We start from the raw sequence: 17,424 nt of genomic DNA, 5'->3' as shown, positions 1-17,424 counted from the left end.
TGAAAATAACCTTAGACCTGTTCGCCGTGGGTGACCCTGGTGGTATTTGTAATACCAGTGGGAAAGCTTCCAGCGTCATTGAAGCACCGCTATAGGGGCGTAGGTTATCTGATTCATTCTATGGGGACTACTGCTATTTTACAACTCACTGTGTTGTAGGTACCCGACAGCATTGAAAACCAACCCATGGAAAATGAGCATGGTAAGAACCTGATAGCATGGAAGTCATCTCAGTTTTGCCCCTATTCGCACTTTCATTTCAAGATGCCTCAAAGAGATAGACACAGACAGAGATGTATAAACAAAGATGGAGAAAGTATCCCTGGTGATGAACGAGTTAAGCCCTTGGCTGGTAAACTAAAAGTTGTCCAATCAAACCCACCCAGCAGTGCTGAAGGGCCTGCTGATCTGCTTCCATAAATATTCGAGCAAGAAACCCTACGGAACATCTGACACTGCAATGCAAAAATTTACCATATGTTGTTTTTGTTGTTAAGTGCAATTGAGTCGGCTATGACCGTATACCCAACAAAATAAAACACTGCATGGTCCTGCCCCATCCTTACAGCTGCTTCTATAACAACCTATTGTGACAGCCACTATGTCAGTCCTTCTAGTTGAGAGCCATTCTCTCCTTTGCTGCCCCTCCTCTTTCCTCCATCTTACTTCTCCAGGGACTGGTCTCTCCTGACAATATCCAAAATATATCATAAAATGTCTTGCCACACATGCCTCAAAGGAGCACTCAGGCCGTAACTTACCCAACACAGATCTGTCTGTCAGTTTAACAGTCATGATACTTTCAAGACCCTTTGCCAGCACCACGATTCAAATGCCTCAATTCTTCTTCTATATTCCTTATTCATTGTCCAACTTTCACATGCATCTGAAGCAGTCAAAAATGCCACAGTTTGGGTCAGACACAAGTAACATCCTTGCTTTTCAACACTCTACAGAGTCCTTCTACAGCAGATTTACCTAATGCAACACATCTTTTGTTTTCTTGACTGGTGCATCCATAAACATCAATTGTGGATTTAACAAGACAAAATCCTTGGCAACTCCAGCCTTTTCTCCACGTATCATGTTTCATTATGTATGTCTTCTGCACAAGACCTCTTTAGAGTAGGGATGTTACTTTAAGGACTGAGGTGAACCTGACCCAAGTCACGGTGTTCTCTATTGCCTCATGCATTGCAAGTAGTATATTGAATGAGGAAGGACATAGAAAAATGGACGCATTTGAATTGTGGTGCCAGAGAAGGATTTTGAAAGTACCAACGACAGTGAAAATGACAAACTGCTCTTCTTGGGAGGAAATACTCAGAGTGCTCCTTATAGGCAGGGATGGCAGGACTTCCTCTTGCATACTTTGGCTGTATCATGAGAAGAGATACATGTTTGCTGAAGTGGCTCTCAGGGCAGCTTGAACCATTGGTACTTGCTCAGACACCACCTTTTGAAATAGTTGACTGTTGGCAAGTTCTTTTAGATACAGTGACTCTGTGTATTCTTTCCATCTCTTTTTGAAGCTTTCTACATCATTCAATATTTTACCTATAGAATATTTCACATTGCAACTCAAGGCTTGAAATTTTTCTAGAGTTCTACCCATTTCAGATATGCTGAGCATATTCTACCCTTTTTGGTCTTCTAATTCAACACATTGCATTATAATATCTGGTTTGGTCTTCTCGAACTGCCTTGTGCTCTTTGACTTCATTCTTTCTTCCGTTTGCTAAGTTACTCTAGGGTCAAGAGCAAGTTTCAGAATCTCTTCTGACATCCACTCAGATTTTTTCTTTCTTGTCTTTTTAATGATAGTTTTATTTCCTCATGAAAGAGGGTCTTAATGTTCTCTCACAGTGGATCAAGTCTTCTGTCATTGGTCTTCAATGCCTCAAATCTGTATCTGAGATATTCTCTAAATTCAGGTGGGATAGATTAAAGGTTGTATCTTGGGTCTTGTGCACTTCTTTAATTTTTCTTCAGCTTTATCCTGAACTGACATAATAGAAATTGATGGTCTTTTCCACAGTTAACCCCGGCCTGGTTTTTGCTGCTGATATTGAGCTTTCTCCATAACTTCTCCAAAGGATGTATTCAGTTTGATTTCTGCACATTCCATCTGGGGAAGTTCATGGGCATAGGGTCTCTTGTGTTGTTGAAAAAACGTATTTGCTAAGAAAAAGATATTTGTCATTGGTTTTGCAATTTCTATCATATGATCTCCAACTTCATTTCTATAACCAAGACATTATTTTCCTACTACTGTTCCTTCCTCTTTGTTTCCAACTTTTGCATTCCTATCACCAATAATTATAATGCCCCTTAATTGCATGTTTGATAAATTTCCAACTGAAGTCTTTGGTAGAATTCTTTAATTTCCTCATCACTTGCTTTGTGTCTGGTGCACAAATTCAAACAATATTTGTACTGATTGCATTTCCCTGAAGGTGGATAGCTACAATCCTATCATAGAGTGTATTGTGCTTCATGATGAATTTTGCAATGTCCTTTTTGACAATGAAGCCCAGTTGTCTGTGACTTTGTTGTATTGGTTTGTGTTTCTGTGATGCTGAAAGCTATGTCCAGTATTTGAAATCCCAACCGGGTCGCCCAACATGAACAGGTTTCAGTGGAGCTTTCAGACTAAGAACAGCTTGGCTCCCCACTTGGAAAGAAAGAGCCACTGGAAACGTTATGAATAGCTTTGACTAATTGCCAGGGGTTAGCGTCTACCAAAAATCCTCACAACAGGACCATCGTGTAAATGGAGAAAATGTTGACATTGTCAACCATTTCATCTTACTTGGATTCACAATCAGTGGTCATGGAAGCAGCCATCAAGAAATAAAGTCACACATTTCAGGGGGTAAGTCTGCTGTGCAAGACACATTAAAGACTTGTTGAAATTGTTAAAAATCAAGGAGGTCATTGTGAGGCCCAAGGTGAACCTTCGTTAAGCTGTGTGTTTTCAATCACTTCATATGCATGTAAACGTTGGACACTGAATAAGGAAAACCTAAGAGCTGAAGGAATTGAATTATAGTGCTGGTGAAAAATACTTAAAGTACCCTGACTGGCCAAAAGAGCAAACAAGTTTGTCTTAGAAGATGGACAGCCAGAATGCTCTTCAAAAGCAAGGGTGGGAAGATTTGCCTCATGTACTTTGAACTTAGGACCATGACAGACCAGTGCCTGGAGAAGAACATCACGTTTGGTGAAATACAGGGGCAGCAAAAAGAGGAAGGTTCTGGACAAGGTGGATTCACCACGTGGCTGCAACATTGGACTCAAATGTAAGAAGAAAGGTGAGGATGACCCAGGACCTGTGGAGTGTCAGTCTGTCAGTCTAAAGTTTGCTTATGATACGGAACTGATTAGATGGCATCTGACAACAAGATTGATGTAAGTGCACCTAACTACAATCTAGATGCAAAGAGTTATCAATAATGAGATCTGGTGGCACAGCAGTTAAATTATTACATGCCCAGCTGATCATGGAAATGTGGATGGTTTGAACCTATCCAGCACCGTCACACAGAGTTAGCCAGAATTTCTCATGCAGCAATTCTTCTCTGATACATGGGGTTAGTGTGATTTGAAAAGCAACTAGTTTTGTTATTGTGCTTTTGTTGTTGTTGTTGCTGCTAGTAGTTACTTGTTTTGGGTATTTTTAAAAATATCCCGGAGAGATAAATCTATATAGACAGTAACTGGATTAATAGTTTCTTGGAGTTGGAGCAGGGAGATGAGGGGAGAAGTGAGGAGGTAAGAATAATGAGTAGAGGCAAGTTTAAAATGTTCTAAGATTTATTGTGGTGATGATAGCACAACTGTCTTTAATATGTTTAAACTATGAAAGTATATGGTTTGTGAATTACATCAATAAAACTATTAAACTTAAATATACATAGAGTTTGTGTGTGTATGAATATTCCAAGTAAGTACATGTTTAGCCATTTTGAGCTTGCCTGCTCTGCATCTGCTGGAAAACCACACTCAAAGTCTGCTGGCCTTAGATGACATAAACCTCAGGGCTATAAAGGACCCCATGTATAGCCCTGTGACCCAGACACTCCCCACCTTGCTGCCAGGACAATCACCAAAGGAGAAGTGCTCCCTCTGGAAAATTCTTTCCAGTTGCTATTGTTAGTTTCCAAGGAGTCACTTCTGACCTCTTGCAACCCTAAGCAAGAGTGGGCAAACATTGCGCACTGGGCAAACATTTGCCCACTGGGCAAACATTGTGCAGTCCTGCTGCATCTTCACAATAATACCTATGCCCAAAGCAATTTTGCAGTGACTGTGTCAATCCATCTTGTGAGGGGTTTCCTCTTTTTTTCTGCCCTTCCACTTTACCAAGTATGATGTCCTTTTCCTGGGCTTGGTTTCTCTTAACATGTCCAAATCATACAAGACAAGTCTTACCATCCTTGCCTCTAAGGAGCACTCTTTAGGTACTTCTTCCAAGACAGATTTGTTTGTCTTTTAGTAGCCCATAGCACTTTAAAGATTCTTCTCCAGCACCACATTCAAATGCCTCAATTCTTCTTCCGTAATTCTTATTCAATGTCCAACTTTCACATGCATCCCATCGGTTGGGGCAGGCACACTTTATTCCACAAAGTAACAGCCTTGCTTTTCAGCACTTTAAAGAAGTCTTTTGCAGCAGGTTTAGCTAATACAACACATCTTTTGATCTCTTGACTGGTGCTTCCATGACCATTGATTGTGGATCTAAGTAAGACAAACTCCTTGACAACTTCCGCCTTTTCTCCGTTTATCATGATGTTACCTATTGGTCCACTTGTGAGCATTTTGATCTTCTGTATATGTGAAGATTTGGTTGCAATCCATACCCAAAGCTGCGAACATTGATCCTTATCAGCAAGTGCCTCAAGTCCTCCTCATTTTCAACTTGCAAGGTGGTGTCATCTGCATTTTAGCAAGTCTTCCTCCAATCCTGAAGCCATGTCTTCTTCATAAAAGCTGATAATTCTCTCAGCATACACATTGAATAAGTATGGTGATGGGATAAAACCCTGTCACACAACTTTTCTGATTTTAAACCAGAATAGTGTCCCCTTGTTCTCTTTTAAAAAGGAGCTTCTTGCTCCATGTTTAAATTCTGCGCTAGCCCAATGAAGTGTAAGGAATTGTCACTCTTCTCAAAGTTATCCATAGTTTATTATGATCTACACAGTTGAACATCTTTCAAAATCAAGTAAACATCTTTCTAACATTTTCTACTTTGAGCCAAGACCCATGTCACATCAGCAATGGTACCCCGTGTTCCACATCCTCTACGGAATCTGGCCTGAACTCCTGGCAGTTTCCTGTGAATGTCCCGCTGAAACATTCGATGGATGATCTTCAGCAAAAATGTACATGCATGTGATATCAATGGCATTGTTCTACAATTTGAGAATTTTGGGGGGTCATCTAGCTTTGGAATGAGTTCAAATATAGATCTCCTCCAATCAGGTGGTGGGGTAGTTACATAATTTCACATCAACTTGAAGATATAAATTGTGTAGTGGTGGTATTCAATCTGTCAATCAGGTCACACAGTGTGATGGTGCCTGATTGTGGACATGGCCTTCTCCTGAAGAAGGCCTTGGGAATCTCCTGCTCTCTTTCTGCCTTCACCCTCCTGCTGTTGAGTCACTTGGAGAACTACCAGAGCTATCGCCATTGGATCCACAGGACTTTGCAACCACTAGCCTGTGACCTTCCGGAATTCTTCATCATTGCATGTGGCTGTGTGAGTCTGAAGAGGGCCTTAGGGACGAGTATCAGACTTATGGACTTGAGTTGGACTGGACTGGGATGTTTTCTTGATATACAATTTCTTCTTGATATAAAACTCTTTCTTACACACATATGAGTGTCAATGGATTTGTTTCTCTAGTCAACCTGTCCTAACACAGTTGGCCAGGTAGCTGTCTTCCAAACATCTGACATACTATGGAATGATATGATATCTATATCATGTCCCAATAAAAAGCTTTTGGGAAAAAGTAAATACTAAACAATTTTCAAATGAAATATCTGTTACAGACAAATGAGTGCTTTGAATGCTTCATCAAATTATTGAAATATTTAAATTCCATCAGTCTTCAGAGACTTATTTTGGCTAATGCTTTCTGTGTAGCTTGAACTTTTTCCTTCAACACCATTGGTTCTTGCTCATATACTACCTCCTAAGATGAAGGAATGTCAACTAAATCTTTTAGGTAGTGACACTGTTCTTTCCATCTTCTTTGGATGCCCCCTGCATCTTCCCATATTTTGCCCATAGAATCTTCAATATTTAAACTCAAGGCTTGGATTTTTTCTTTAATTTTCTAAGTTTCAGATGTGCTGAGTGTGTCTTTCCCTCTTGGTTTTCTAACTCTAAGTCTTTACAAATTGCATTATCATATTTGCTTTGTCTTCTCGAGCAACCATTTTAATTTTCTATTCAGCGTTTTGACTTCATCCTTTCTTCTATTTGATTTAGCCACGCTGTGATTATGAACAAATTTCGGAGTCTCTTCTGACATCCACGCTGCTGTTTGCTTTCTTTCTTATCTTCTTAGTGACCTTTTCCTTTTTTCACAAATGATGGTCTTGATGTCCTTCCAAAGCTCATCAAGACTTCTGTTATGGGTGTGCAATGCATCAAATCTGTTCTTGAAATGGTCTCAAAATTCAGATGAAATATACTCAAGGTCGTATCTTGGCTTTTGTGGACTTGCTTTCTTTAGCTTCACCCTATAGTTACATAACAGCAATTGGTGGTCTGCTCCACACTCAGCCCCTGACCTGCTTTCAGCTGCTGATAGTGAGCTTTATCCATTCTGCCTTTCCACAGACACAGTTGATTTAATTTCTGTGTATTCTATCTGGGGAAGTCAATGTGTATAGGGGACTTTTGTGTTGTTGAATTAGTTTTTCAAAAGTGTATCATGAGTCCTCCAGTTTTATTTCTTTCACAAGGTCCATATTTTCCAACTCCTGGTCCTTCCTCTTTGTTTCCAACTTTTCATTCCAATCACTAATAATTATCAATATATCTTGATTGCATATTTGATCAATTTCTTACTGAAGTTGTTGGTAGAATTCTTCAGTTTCTTTATCTTTAGTTTGGTGGTGCATAAATTTGAATAATATTTGTACTGATTGAATTTCCTTGAAGGCAGATATATATAATTTTGTCACAGACAGCATTGTCTCTCATGATTGATTTTCTAATGTCCTTTATGACAATGCATGACACACCATTCCTCTTGTTTTATTTCAGGCATAGTGAATCATAATTTGTTAATTGAACATGACCAATATCAGTCCATTTCAGCTTCCTAATGCCTAATATATCCATATTTATGTATTCCATTTCATTTTCTATGGTTTCCAATTGCCCTAAGTTTTCAGTGGCCCCTTCCTCTGAATTGGGGAGTCTGGTTCTTCTTTATTGTCTCTTTTAGTGGGGGAAGCTCCACTGAAACCTGGTCACTTTGGTGAAGCTCAACTTCATTAAGAGATTTATGAAGATATCGAGAATGGTGAAGAAACTCGATTTTCCCCAGCTATCACAAAGAATATCGACTGGGTTCTTGAAGGCTTGTTTTCCAACAAGCGGCCATTTAAGTAAAGCATCAAGTAAAATCCACATGAAGAAGCACACCAACTTGTGTGACCCAAGGGTTTTACAGAATATAACTCAAATCTTAAGGAGGGAATGATATCAGAGCTTAAATTGTGAACCCTTGACTTTCAGAAGGCTATGGATGACATAAGAAGCCGGAAATCCTTTTGCAGGGTCCATGCGTGAATTAAGTCTCCTATGAATCCCCTTTGATCATAGTTGCGGGATATGAATAGCCCTGTTATTGGACAGAGAACATTTTAAAATCGATTATGGCAAACAAAGTTAGGTTAAAATGGACTATCTTATCATTTGATCTCCATTTCGATCCATTTTAAAGCTGTTTCAGTCTTGTTTTGTTTTAAGCAAAGGGGAAATACACGTGGTTTAAGCTCTCAGTGAATCCCCTCTGAGCATGGGCCGGGGATGTAAATAGTCTTGCTATCCTGTAGAATGCATTGAAAAGTAGAGATGGTGAATTGCTGCAGATCTAGTTACGTAGCACCCTATCATTTCATCTCCCTTAAGATTCATATCCATTTGTTCTAGTTTGTAATGTTCTGCTTTCTTTTCTATTGAGATTTTTACCTGTTTTACTTTGTTATTGTTAATTTTTTTAATGTTTTTCTGTATATGAAATGAATGGTGGTAAATAGATAGAAATAGTAATTGGATTAATGGTTCCTTGCAGGTATAGCAAGGCAGGTTGGGAGAAATGAGAAGCTAATAACAATGGGTACAAGAATAAAGAAAAAATTCTAAAACAGGTTGTGGTGGTAAACTGTTCTTATTGTGACCCAACTGTTGAATTGTATAAAATGTCAATCATAAGCCAATAACCATTGGAGAAGGAGGGCATGTACAGTCTCAGAAATTTAATAAAAGTTTGCTATGAGTCATAATTAACTCAATGGAAATGGGTTGGTTTGGGTTAGGTAGTTGAGCCCAATTGCTCTGGGTTAGATGTTAGGCTGCTAGCAGGAAGGTTAGTATTTCAAACCCATCGGGTTTTTCATTCCAAAAAATAAGAGGCTAGGGTTTTCTGTTCCAGTAATGATTCACAGTCTCAGAAAGCCTATGTAAAGGTAGCTATCAGTCGGAATCAACTCAATGGCAATGGTGTGTAGTTGAATATGAGTCAAAAATCATCTGATGGCAAGAGATGAGTGGGGAAGAGATTAGAGGTCAAACAGGAACCGCTTGCAACACCCAGGGGTCTAAACCTGTCAGAGAAGCATCCAAATGAAGCTTACTGCACACTACTGCCACCTTGTGGTCTATCTTTCATTGCTCAGCCATGAAATCCTTCCAACCAACTGTAGACCCTCATTGATTAAGGTGTAGAACAAAATGAGTAGAACGGAAACTTAAAAACAAAAACAAAAAACTGTCCCAAATGCATGGTTGGTAGCTGATGTATTCAACATAGTTACAAGTGGCACTGCCAAAACTGAAGCGGGCCATGATTGGGACATGCACATTTGATTAGACAGAGAAATGTACAAGTTTGGTCTGGGGATTTGCAAGGCAGTCAGAGCATGACTCCTGACGATGCAACCACCAATAGAGTTGTCTCCCTCAAGGACACACCCAGGAAAATCCCCAGGAAAGTTTGCTCCTTCCTGGGCTTGCTGGGGAGGAAGCAGTGGGAGAAAGGGGGATGGAGGAAGCATACTTTTTAATGCATTTTGTCTGAGGGCAAGACTATTACATCTCTTGTCAATGGTTACAGAGAATTCAACAAAGGTTTGATACACTTGGGGTCTCCACAAATGGGTTTGGAGCTTTCACTGTCATCCATAGCCTTCTAGAAACTAAGTTCTCATAATTTAAGCTTTAATACAATTTCCTCCTCTGATCGTGGATTTTATTATTTACAATCCTTGGATCACACAGGATGGTACCCCTTCCATGCATAATTTAATCTTTGTATTTGAAAAAAATTATCCTTTAATGAATACATAATGTACATAAGCTTTTATAACTCCTAAGTGGGAGAGCTAGACCTGAAACTCCAACATTCTTATTCTACAACTCCCAATCTCAAACCTTATGATTTATAAAACAAGACAATGTAATAAGATAAGCTTATTTCTCAGTACATACTTAACACCGTGTGGTTTCTCTGCAGAATAAAAAAGAGGCTATCTGCTCCTGTAAAAGTTTACAGCATAGAAAACCCTATATAGGGTCACTGAATTGAAATGGTTTCAATGGTAGTGGGTTTAGGGGTTGATCAGTATTTGTGGAGCTCTGGTGGTATTATGGTAAAGCACTTGACTGATAACTGAAAAAAAAATGGTGATTTGAAGCAGCCAGTGACTCTTCAGGAGAAAAAGCCTCTTATTAATCTGCTCTTATAAAGATTAAAACAAAAATAAACAAGCCATTGCTGCCAAGTCAAGTCAAACTCATAGTGATCTTATAGAATAGAGTACAACTTCACCATGGGGTTTCCAAGGTTCTGGGTTGATAAGCATTGTCTGCTAGTTGCAAGTTTGACTAGAAATTGGAACCCACCAACTACTTCATAGAAGAAAGATGAAGTAGTCTGCTCCCATAAAGATTTACAGCCCTAGAAACCCTATGGGGCAATTCAGCAGTGGGTTAAGGTTGAGGGAAGCAGAAGGCCACCCCGTTCTCCAATGGAGCTAATGGTGGGATTGAATCACCTGTCATTGGGTTAGTAGCCAAGTGTTTTAACCACTGTACCACCGGGGCTTCTTGTGCCATCCAAGGACCTCTAAATCTCTTCTGAGTTGAATCTTACATAAGGCGAGAACAGACAGTGACATGGAGTCACACACAAGAAGCAGAAAGCATGATACCCACAGCCTTGCTAAGGCACCCGCTACCTCTAACCTGAGGTCACTCACCATTTTGGAAGTGGAGGCAACAGAGGACAGTAAGATCCCAGAGGTCTGAGACTGGGAGCTGGACTTAGTCTTCCTGGTGATCCACCTCTTGTATTGTTCTCGCACCTACAAACAGAGGCATGTGAGTTTGACGTGCATCATGCACAGAGGCGGGAACAGGGATCTCCACCAACATGTCTCGAGGAGGGATTTAGTGGGGCCCCACATACCTGATGGTTGAGCAGACAGTGGATGAGAAAGATGAAGGCCCCTTGCAGGCTGTTGATGATGGTGAACAAATAGGCCATAAGACTGGCTATGGGTCCAATCTGGAAAATGCCCAACACCCAGGAGCACCCCAGGATGAAGAGCTGGGCAAAAGCCTTGAAGGTAAGTAACCTGGAGGAGATTTGCAAAGGACAAGGGTCAAGAAAGACATCCTGGGTTGTGCAAATGTTTAAATCAAGTTAAGATTAAGTTAAACCCACCCAAAGGCACCTCAACTAAAGGCCTAGGATCTGCTTCTAGAAGAGCACAGCTTTGAAAACCCCATGAAGCATTGCTACTCTGCATATTCAAGGTTTCCATGAATCAGATCGGCTGCAGCTAAACACAAGGTTCTGAGAAATCTGCCTTTCTCTGGTAGACTGCACTGCCAGGAATAAGGTCTGTGACTGCCACCAGGTGACCTACCACCTGAGTTGCAATAAACACTTGGTAGAGTCTTAAATGGCCACAGATAAGAAAGCTGAATCCCATGGACATTTAAAATCTTCTGGCCTACAGATGTATGTGGACATAGAAATGTGTTGTTAGTTTCTGCCAAGCTGGGTATCCACATGATTCTAATGGGTCCAAAATTGGTACCCTTGGAATCAGCAGGCAAGAGACTGCATGAGGTATTGCATTGGAAAAGTATGCTGAAAATATATCTTTAATAAATGCCTTCCCAGAGCATTGTGCGATATATATATGTATATATCTATATATAGATATAGATATAGATGTGTGTGTATAAAGCTATAGAGACAGTAACTGTATTAATATTTTTGTAGGGTTATGGTTGATAAAGCACTGGAAGCACTCAAGACAGCTACTTGGCGAACTGACTGGAAGAGATCAAAATGTATACCCATTCCAAAGAAAGGTGACCCAACAGAATGCTCAAATTATAGAACCATGTCAATGATATACAGGCAAGGAAATGTTTGCTGAGGATCATACAACAATGGTTGCAGCAGGGCATTAGCAGGGAATTCCAAGAAGTTCGGGCCATTCATAAGAAGACATGAAACAAGGGATATCGTTGCTGATGTCATATCGATCTTGGCTAAAAGCAGAGACTACCATAAAGATGCTTACTTATGTTTTATTGACTATGCAGAGGCATTCAACTGCATGGACAGTAAAACCAGAAAAAGCTTGAGAAGAATGGCGATTCCAGAACACTTAATTGTGCTCAGGAGGAATTGTACATGAATTAATAGGACGTTGTGTGAACAGAACAAGGGCATACTGAAGGGTTTGAAATCAGGAATAATCACTGTGAATCCAGGATAGATGAATATCTCATGACCATTGGTGAGAGAGGCAATACCGGGTGGGTGGAGGGAAGGTAGGCTAGATAGGGGGAACTGATCACAAGGATCTACATATAACCCTCTCCCTAGGGGATGGACAACAGAAAAGTGGGTGAAGAGAGACATCGGTCAGTGTAAGACATGACAAAATAATAATAATTTATATATTATCAAGGGTATGTGAGGACGGGAGGGTGGGGGTGGGAAATGAGGAGCTGATACCAAGGGTATAAATACAAAGCAAATGTTTTGAGAATGATGACAACAAATATACAAATGTGCTTGACATAATGGACGTATGTGTGGATTGTGATAAGAGTTGTATGAGTCCACAATAAAATGATTTAAAATAAATAAAATGATTACCCAGTTTTTTAAAAAAGAAAGAAAATTTGACAAACTGTTTGAAACCTCCTTTGCACATGTTTTAAATAAAATTATTTGAATGTCAAGAAAAATTACACAGTTCAGAATTTTAAAAAATAGGAATGATATTGGGTAGCATTATCGTCTCACCATATTTGTTCAAGCAAAAAAAATCATCAAAGAAACTAGTGTATGTGAAGAAGAACATGGCATCAAGATTAGAGGATGGCTTATTAACAACCTGAGGTAGGCAGATGACACAACCTTGCTTGCTGAAAGTGAGCAGAACCTGAAGTACTTGCTGATGAAGATCACGGATTCCATTCTTCAGTCTGAGTGGCAACCAAATCCTCACATGTAAGAAGACCAAAAATCCTCACACATAGACCAGTAAATAACATTGTGATAAATGGAGAAAAGGGTGAAGCTGTCAAGGATTTTGTCTTGGGTTGGCTCCACAATCAATGTTCTTGGAAGCACCAGTCAAGAGATCAAAAATGTGTTACATCAGGTAAATCTGCTGCACAATACCTCTTTAGAGTATTAAAAAGCAAGGCTGTTACTTTGAGGACTAAGATGTCCTGACCTCACCGGTGGTATTTTCCATGGCCTTGTATGAGTATGAAAGTTAGACACTGAATATGGATGACTGAAGAAGAATCGATGCATTTGAATTGTGGTGCTCAAGAAGAATCTTGAAAGTAGCACAGACAAACGGACAAACCTATCTGTCTTGGAAGAAGTATGACCAGAGGGCTCCTTAGAGGCAAGGACATACTTTGGACATATTGTCAGGAGAGACCAGTCTCTGAAGAAGGACATTGTGTTTGGTAAAGTGTAGGGGCAATGAAAAAGAGGAAGACTTCAAAAAGGTGAGTTGACACTGTGGCTGTGTTAATGGGCTCGGGCATGGGAACAATCACAAGGATGTGAAAGATCATGCAGTGTTTCAATCTGTTATGTATAGGATCACTATGAGTCAGAGCCAACTCAATGGCATGTCACAACAACCTACAGTTCTGGTAGGGAAGCTCGGTGGAAATGAAGAACTATTAATAGAGTACAAGAACGAAGGAACTGTTCTAAAGTTGATTGTGCTGATGGTCGCACAGCTTGTTAATATGTATAGACCACTGATTTTTCCATATGAGAACTATATGTCAATAAAACTGTTTAAAAAATTAAACAGAACAAACAAAAAGGAAAGCAAAACAAAAATATGGTAACGGCAACTCAAAAGAGTAAATAGGAAACTTCAGGAGCAGTGAGTTTATGCTAATGGTACGAGAATAATTTGTATCCTTAGGATGAGGATGGTTGTACAACTTGAAGAATGTAATCAAGGTCACTAAATTGTACATATTGTTGTTCATTTCCATCCCATAGCCAACCCGTGTGCAACAGAATGAAACACTAGTCAATCCAGCACCATCCTCACAAGTATTCTTATATTTGAGCCCATGGTTGCAGCCACTGTATCAATCCATCTTGTTGAGGGTCACCTTCGCTTCCACTGACTCTCAACTTTACCAATCATGATGTCCTTCTCCAGTGACTGGTCTTTCGTGAGCACATAGCCAAAGTATGTGAGATGAAGTCCCATTATCCTTGTCTCTAAGGATCATTCTGCTTGCAATTCCTCCAACACAGATTTGTTTGCTATTTTGGCAGTCCTTGGGACTTTCAATATTCTTCACCAGTACCGTAATCCATTTGGTTTGATTATGGAATCAAATGAATGGATTATTCTTCAGTCTTCCTTATTCAATGTCCAATATTCACCTACATATTGATTATGCAGAAATTGATTTTATATCACATCTTGGCCTTTTGGTTAAGATCAAGTGTAGAAATTGATTTTATTTGTAGCCTACCACTTCAACAAAGAGCTCTAGTGGTGTAATGGCTAAACACTAAACATCAGGTGCTAATCAAAAGGCCAATAAATTGACAGCCTGGGGCAGTTCTCCTCCACCAAATGGGGTCACTACAAGTTGAAGTTGGCCCAATACAACTTAATAACAAAAATATATATATTCAACAATGATATACAAATATGAATATATGTATACATCGTGTATCCCTATTGACTTTATATTCATATTAATATTTGTGTGCCATTGTTGATACATATGTACACATTTATCTATGACATCTTAAAAATGCTAAAAGGAAGAATGAATTCAAGATAAATCAAAGATTTACCTATAAACCCTAGAACAGTAAAGACCATCCAGAAAAAAACAAGACACCAATACACTTCTGCACACAATGAAAAATATTCACACCATAGAAGACAAAATGATGGAGGGACTAGGAATTTCTAAAACTATGACATTTATGCATATCAAAATACTTCATCAAAAGAATTGAAGGAGAGCCCGTAGATTGGGGGAAATATTTAGAAATGATATTTCAGATAAAGGGCTAATTTCAAAAATCTATAGAAAACTACAACACCTTAATAAGAAAAATACAATAATCCAATCAAAAAGATATGAGAAAACAATGTACTAAAGATGCCATCCTGGTGGCCAACAACCATATTAAAATGTTCACATTCATTAGCAATAAGAAAAATATGAATAAAAACAACAATGTGATTTCACTTTACAATGTCAATGTTAGCAAAATTACCAAGAAACTATAAAAGCTAGAAAATAATAAATATTGAAGAGGATGTGGTGAGTTTATAATGCTTATCCAATGCTACTGGGACTGTAGAATTGTACAATTACCATGGAAATAAATGGAAATTTTCATTAAACAAATGAAAATCTAATTACCTTATAATCCTGCAATACCTTCACAGAGTGTATACCCTAAAAATCTTTTTTTTCTGTGAGTTAGCAGCTCAAAACGTATCTCACAACATCACCAGGACTCTCCCATAAACCTTATAGTCTGGAACACCTTGTAGACAGTTTTACTCTGTCACTTGGTATCTTTATGAGTCAACTCAATGGCACCCAGCAACAACTCTAAAGAGTAGCGGTTTGAACCAACAGCTCCCTGGAAGAAAGACTTGGTGATGGGCTCACATACAGTTCATAATCTAGAAAACCCTAGGGGGCAGTTCTACTTTGTCACACAAGGTCACCATGAATTGAAATTAACTCAACATCATCTAACAAAAAACCATCGATGAAGAAGCCAAGACACAGGAAGGTTACATGACTTGCTTAAGGTCACACAGCTAGACAGTGAAAGAGCTAGGCTTCAGTCCAGTCTGAGTCCAGCTCTAGACACTGTATTATTCTAATCAAGCCTCACCAGTCACACTCCTCTTCCTCGGACACAGGGCCAAGCACCCAATAAACATTTGCAGGAGAAAATAAGGAAGCTTGGAAAACAGGGTCTGTACCTGCTGTCTTTGAGTGTTGAAATTTCTGTGTTGACACAAGAAAGCTTCTTCCTCAGGTTCCACAATGTCCAGGTGAGGAGGACAGTGTTAACCTACAAAGACAAGCAGAGGGATGTATCTAGAAGTTAGAACTAAAGCCAGGGATAGGACATAGACCATGGCCTTGAATGGATAGTTCTTTCTTTTCCAGTTTTCCTCCCTTAGGTGTCTCAGGTGTCCCTAGTAAACTCATTAGGTCACTAACCAAGAGATTGAAGTTTCAAGTCCACTCAGAGGTGCCTCGTAAGAAAGGTGACTTACTTCCAAAATATCAGCTTTGGAAAATCCTTGGGAGTACAGTTCTACTCCAACATACATGGACGCACCATCAGTCAGGATAAACTCAGGATCGAGTTTCAGTATGGCCAGTTCCTTTATATGGCCCTTCTAAGTGTGGTCTTTTGATTCCCACAAAATAATAGGGTTGGACTATGCAATAAGGTGTTTGTGACCACTACCGGGATTGGGCAGCAGAACTGCAGAACTCTATTGAGAAGATTGATCTATTTTGCCATTGTGCTGGAGTTAAAAGGAATCAGCCCCAGAGTTGGGAAGGGGACCTCACTACCATCAAGGGGAAGGGCCAGAAGCAGAACCCCATCCTTTGAACTTAGCATCACTGAAATGAGAACCTCCAAGACTCTAGAGAAGAGAGAGAGAGAGAGAGAGAGAGAGAGAGAGAGAGAGAGAGAGAGAGAGAGAGAGAGAGAGAGAGAGAGAGAGAGAGAGAGAGAGAGAGACTAGAGAGGGTGAGAAGCGACAGCAAGCAGAGCAGAGTCCATTGACAAAGAAGTGCCGGCAGCAGAGCGAGGGGACCAGTGCAAGATGGTGTGGTGGATACCAATTCAGATAGAGGGAGAGCTGAATGCCTTAAGGTAGGAAATTTGCTGGCAGAGTCAGGAGCCTACAGACATTTGCTGTCAAAGGTAATGAACCTGGTTACATTAAGAAGAGCAGGACAAAGACCGAGCAGAGAGTAAGAGCCAGCCCAAGAGTGCATGGCCCAGTGGCAGCAACGGAGAAGACACTGTCCTGATCAAAGGACTCTATCCTGGATTGTTCCTTTTACTTCTAAGCTTATCTTGATTCTGAATTTCAATCTGCTACTTCTTTAATAAGCTTAATAAACCCCATAACTGTGAATGTGCTCTGTGAGTTCTCTGTGGGTCTTAAATGAATTATCAAACCCAGCAGAAAAACGGAGCATGTCATGGGAAAGATGGCTGGTGTTTGAATTAGTTAAAAAAATTGGATGGTGAAATCATCTGACCTCTACCTCGTAGAGATCACCTGGGGTCGGTGCTGACCTTGGTTTTTCTCTCCAACCCCCTTGTGAAGTTAAATAAGGTCCAACACACACACACACACACACACACTCTCTCTCTCTCAATCTCTCTCTCTCTCTCTCTCTCTCTCTCTCTCTCTCTCTCTCTCTCTCTTTCACACACACACACACACACACACACACACACACACGGTCAAATGTTTGCTTATTGTTTTGCTTTCAGCATCTCAGATGGGAGACGTAATCCTTAAGGCAGGACCCCTCCATCTCAGTAATGCTTACCCTTGGGATTGGATCAT

At 39.9% G+C, this 17,424-nt stretch overlaps 1 protein-coding gene across 1 annotated transcript in view; it reads right to left on the bottom strand.

Moving 5' to 3' along the window:
• Positions 1–8,853: 8,853 nt before the first annotated feature.
• Positions 8,854–17,424, bottom strand: part of ADGRE1 (adhesion G protein-coupled receptor E1) — a 71,414-nt gene continuing 62,843 nt past the window's right edge. Inside the window, exons 16-19 of the mRNA XM_075548023.1 lie at positions 15,802–15,893; positions 10,722–10,890; positions 10,513–10,617; positions 8,854–8,859 (exon numbers count right to left, since the gene is read on the bottom strand). Of these exons, the coding sequence (XP_075404138.1) occupies positions 8,854–8,859; positions 10,513–10,617; positions 10,722–10,890; positions 15,802–15,893 (372 nt within the window). The remainder of the gene's footprint in view (positions 8,860–10,512; positions 10,618–10,721; positions 10,891–15,801; positions 15,894–17,424) is intronic.

Source organism: Tenrec ecaudatus, chromosome 1, assembly GCF_050624435.1.
Source record: "Tenrec ecaudatus isolate mTenEca1 chromosome 1, mTenEca1.hap1, whole genome shotgun sequence".
NCBI lineage: Eukaryota > Metazoa > Chordata > Mammalia > Afrosoricida > Tenrecidae > Tenrec > Tenrec ecaudatus.
The sequence above is the reverse complement of the archived record's forward strand: the minus strand, read 5'-3'. Positions and strand labels throughout refer to the sequence as shown.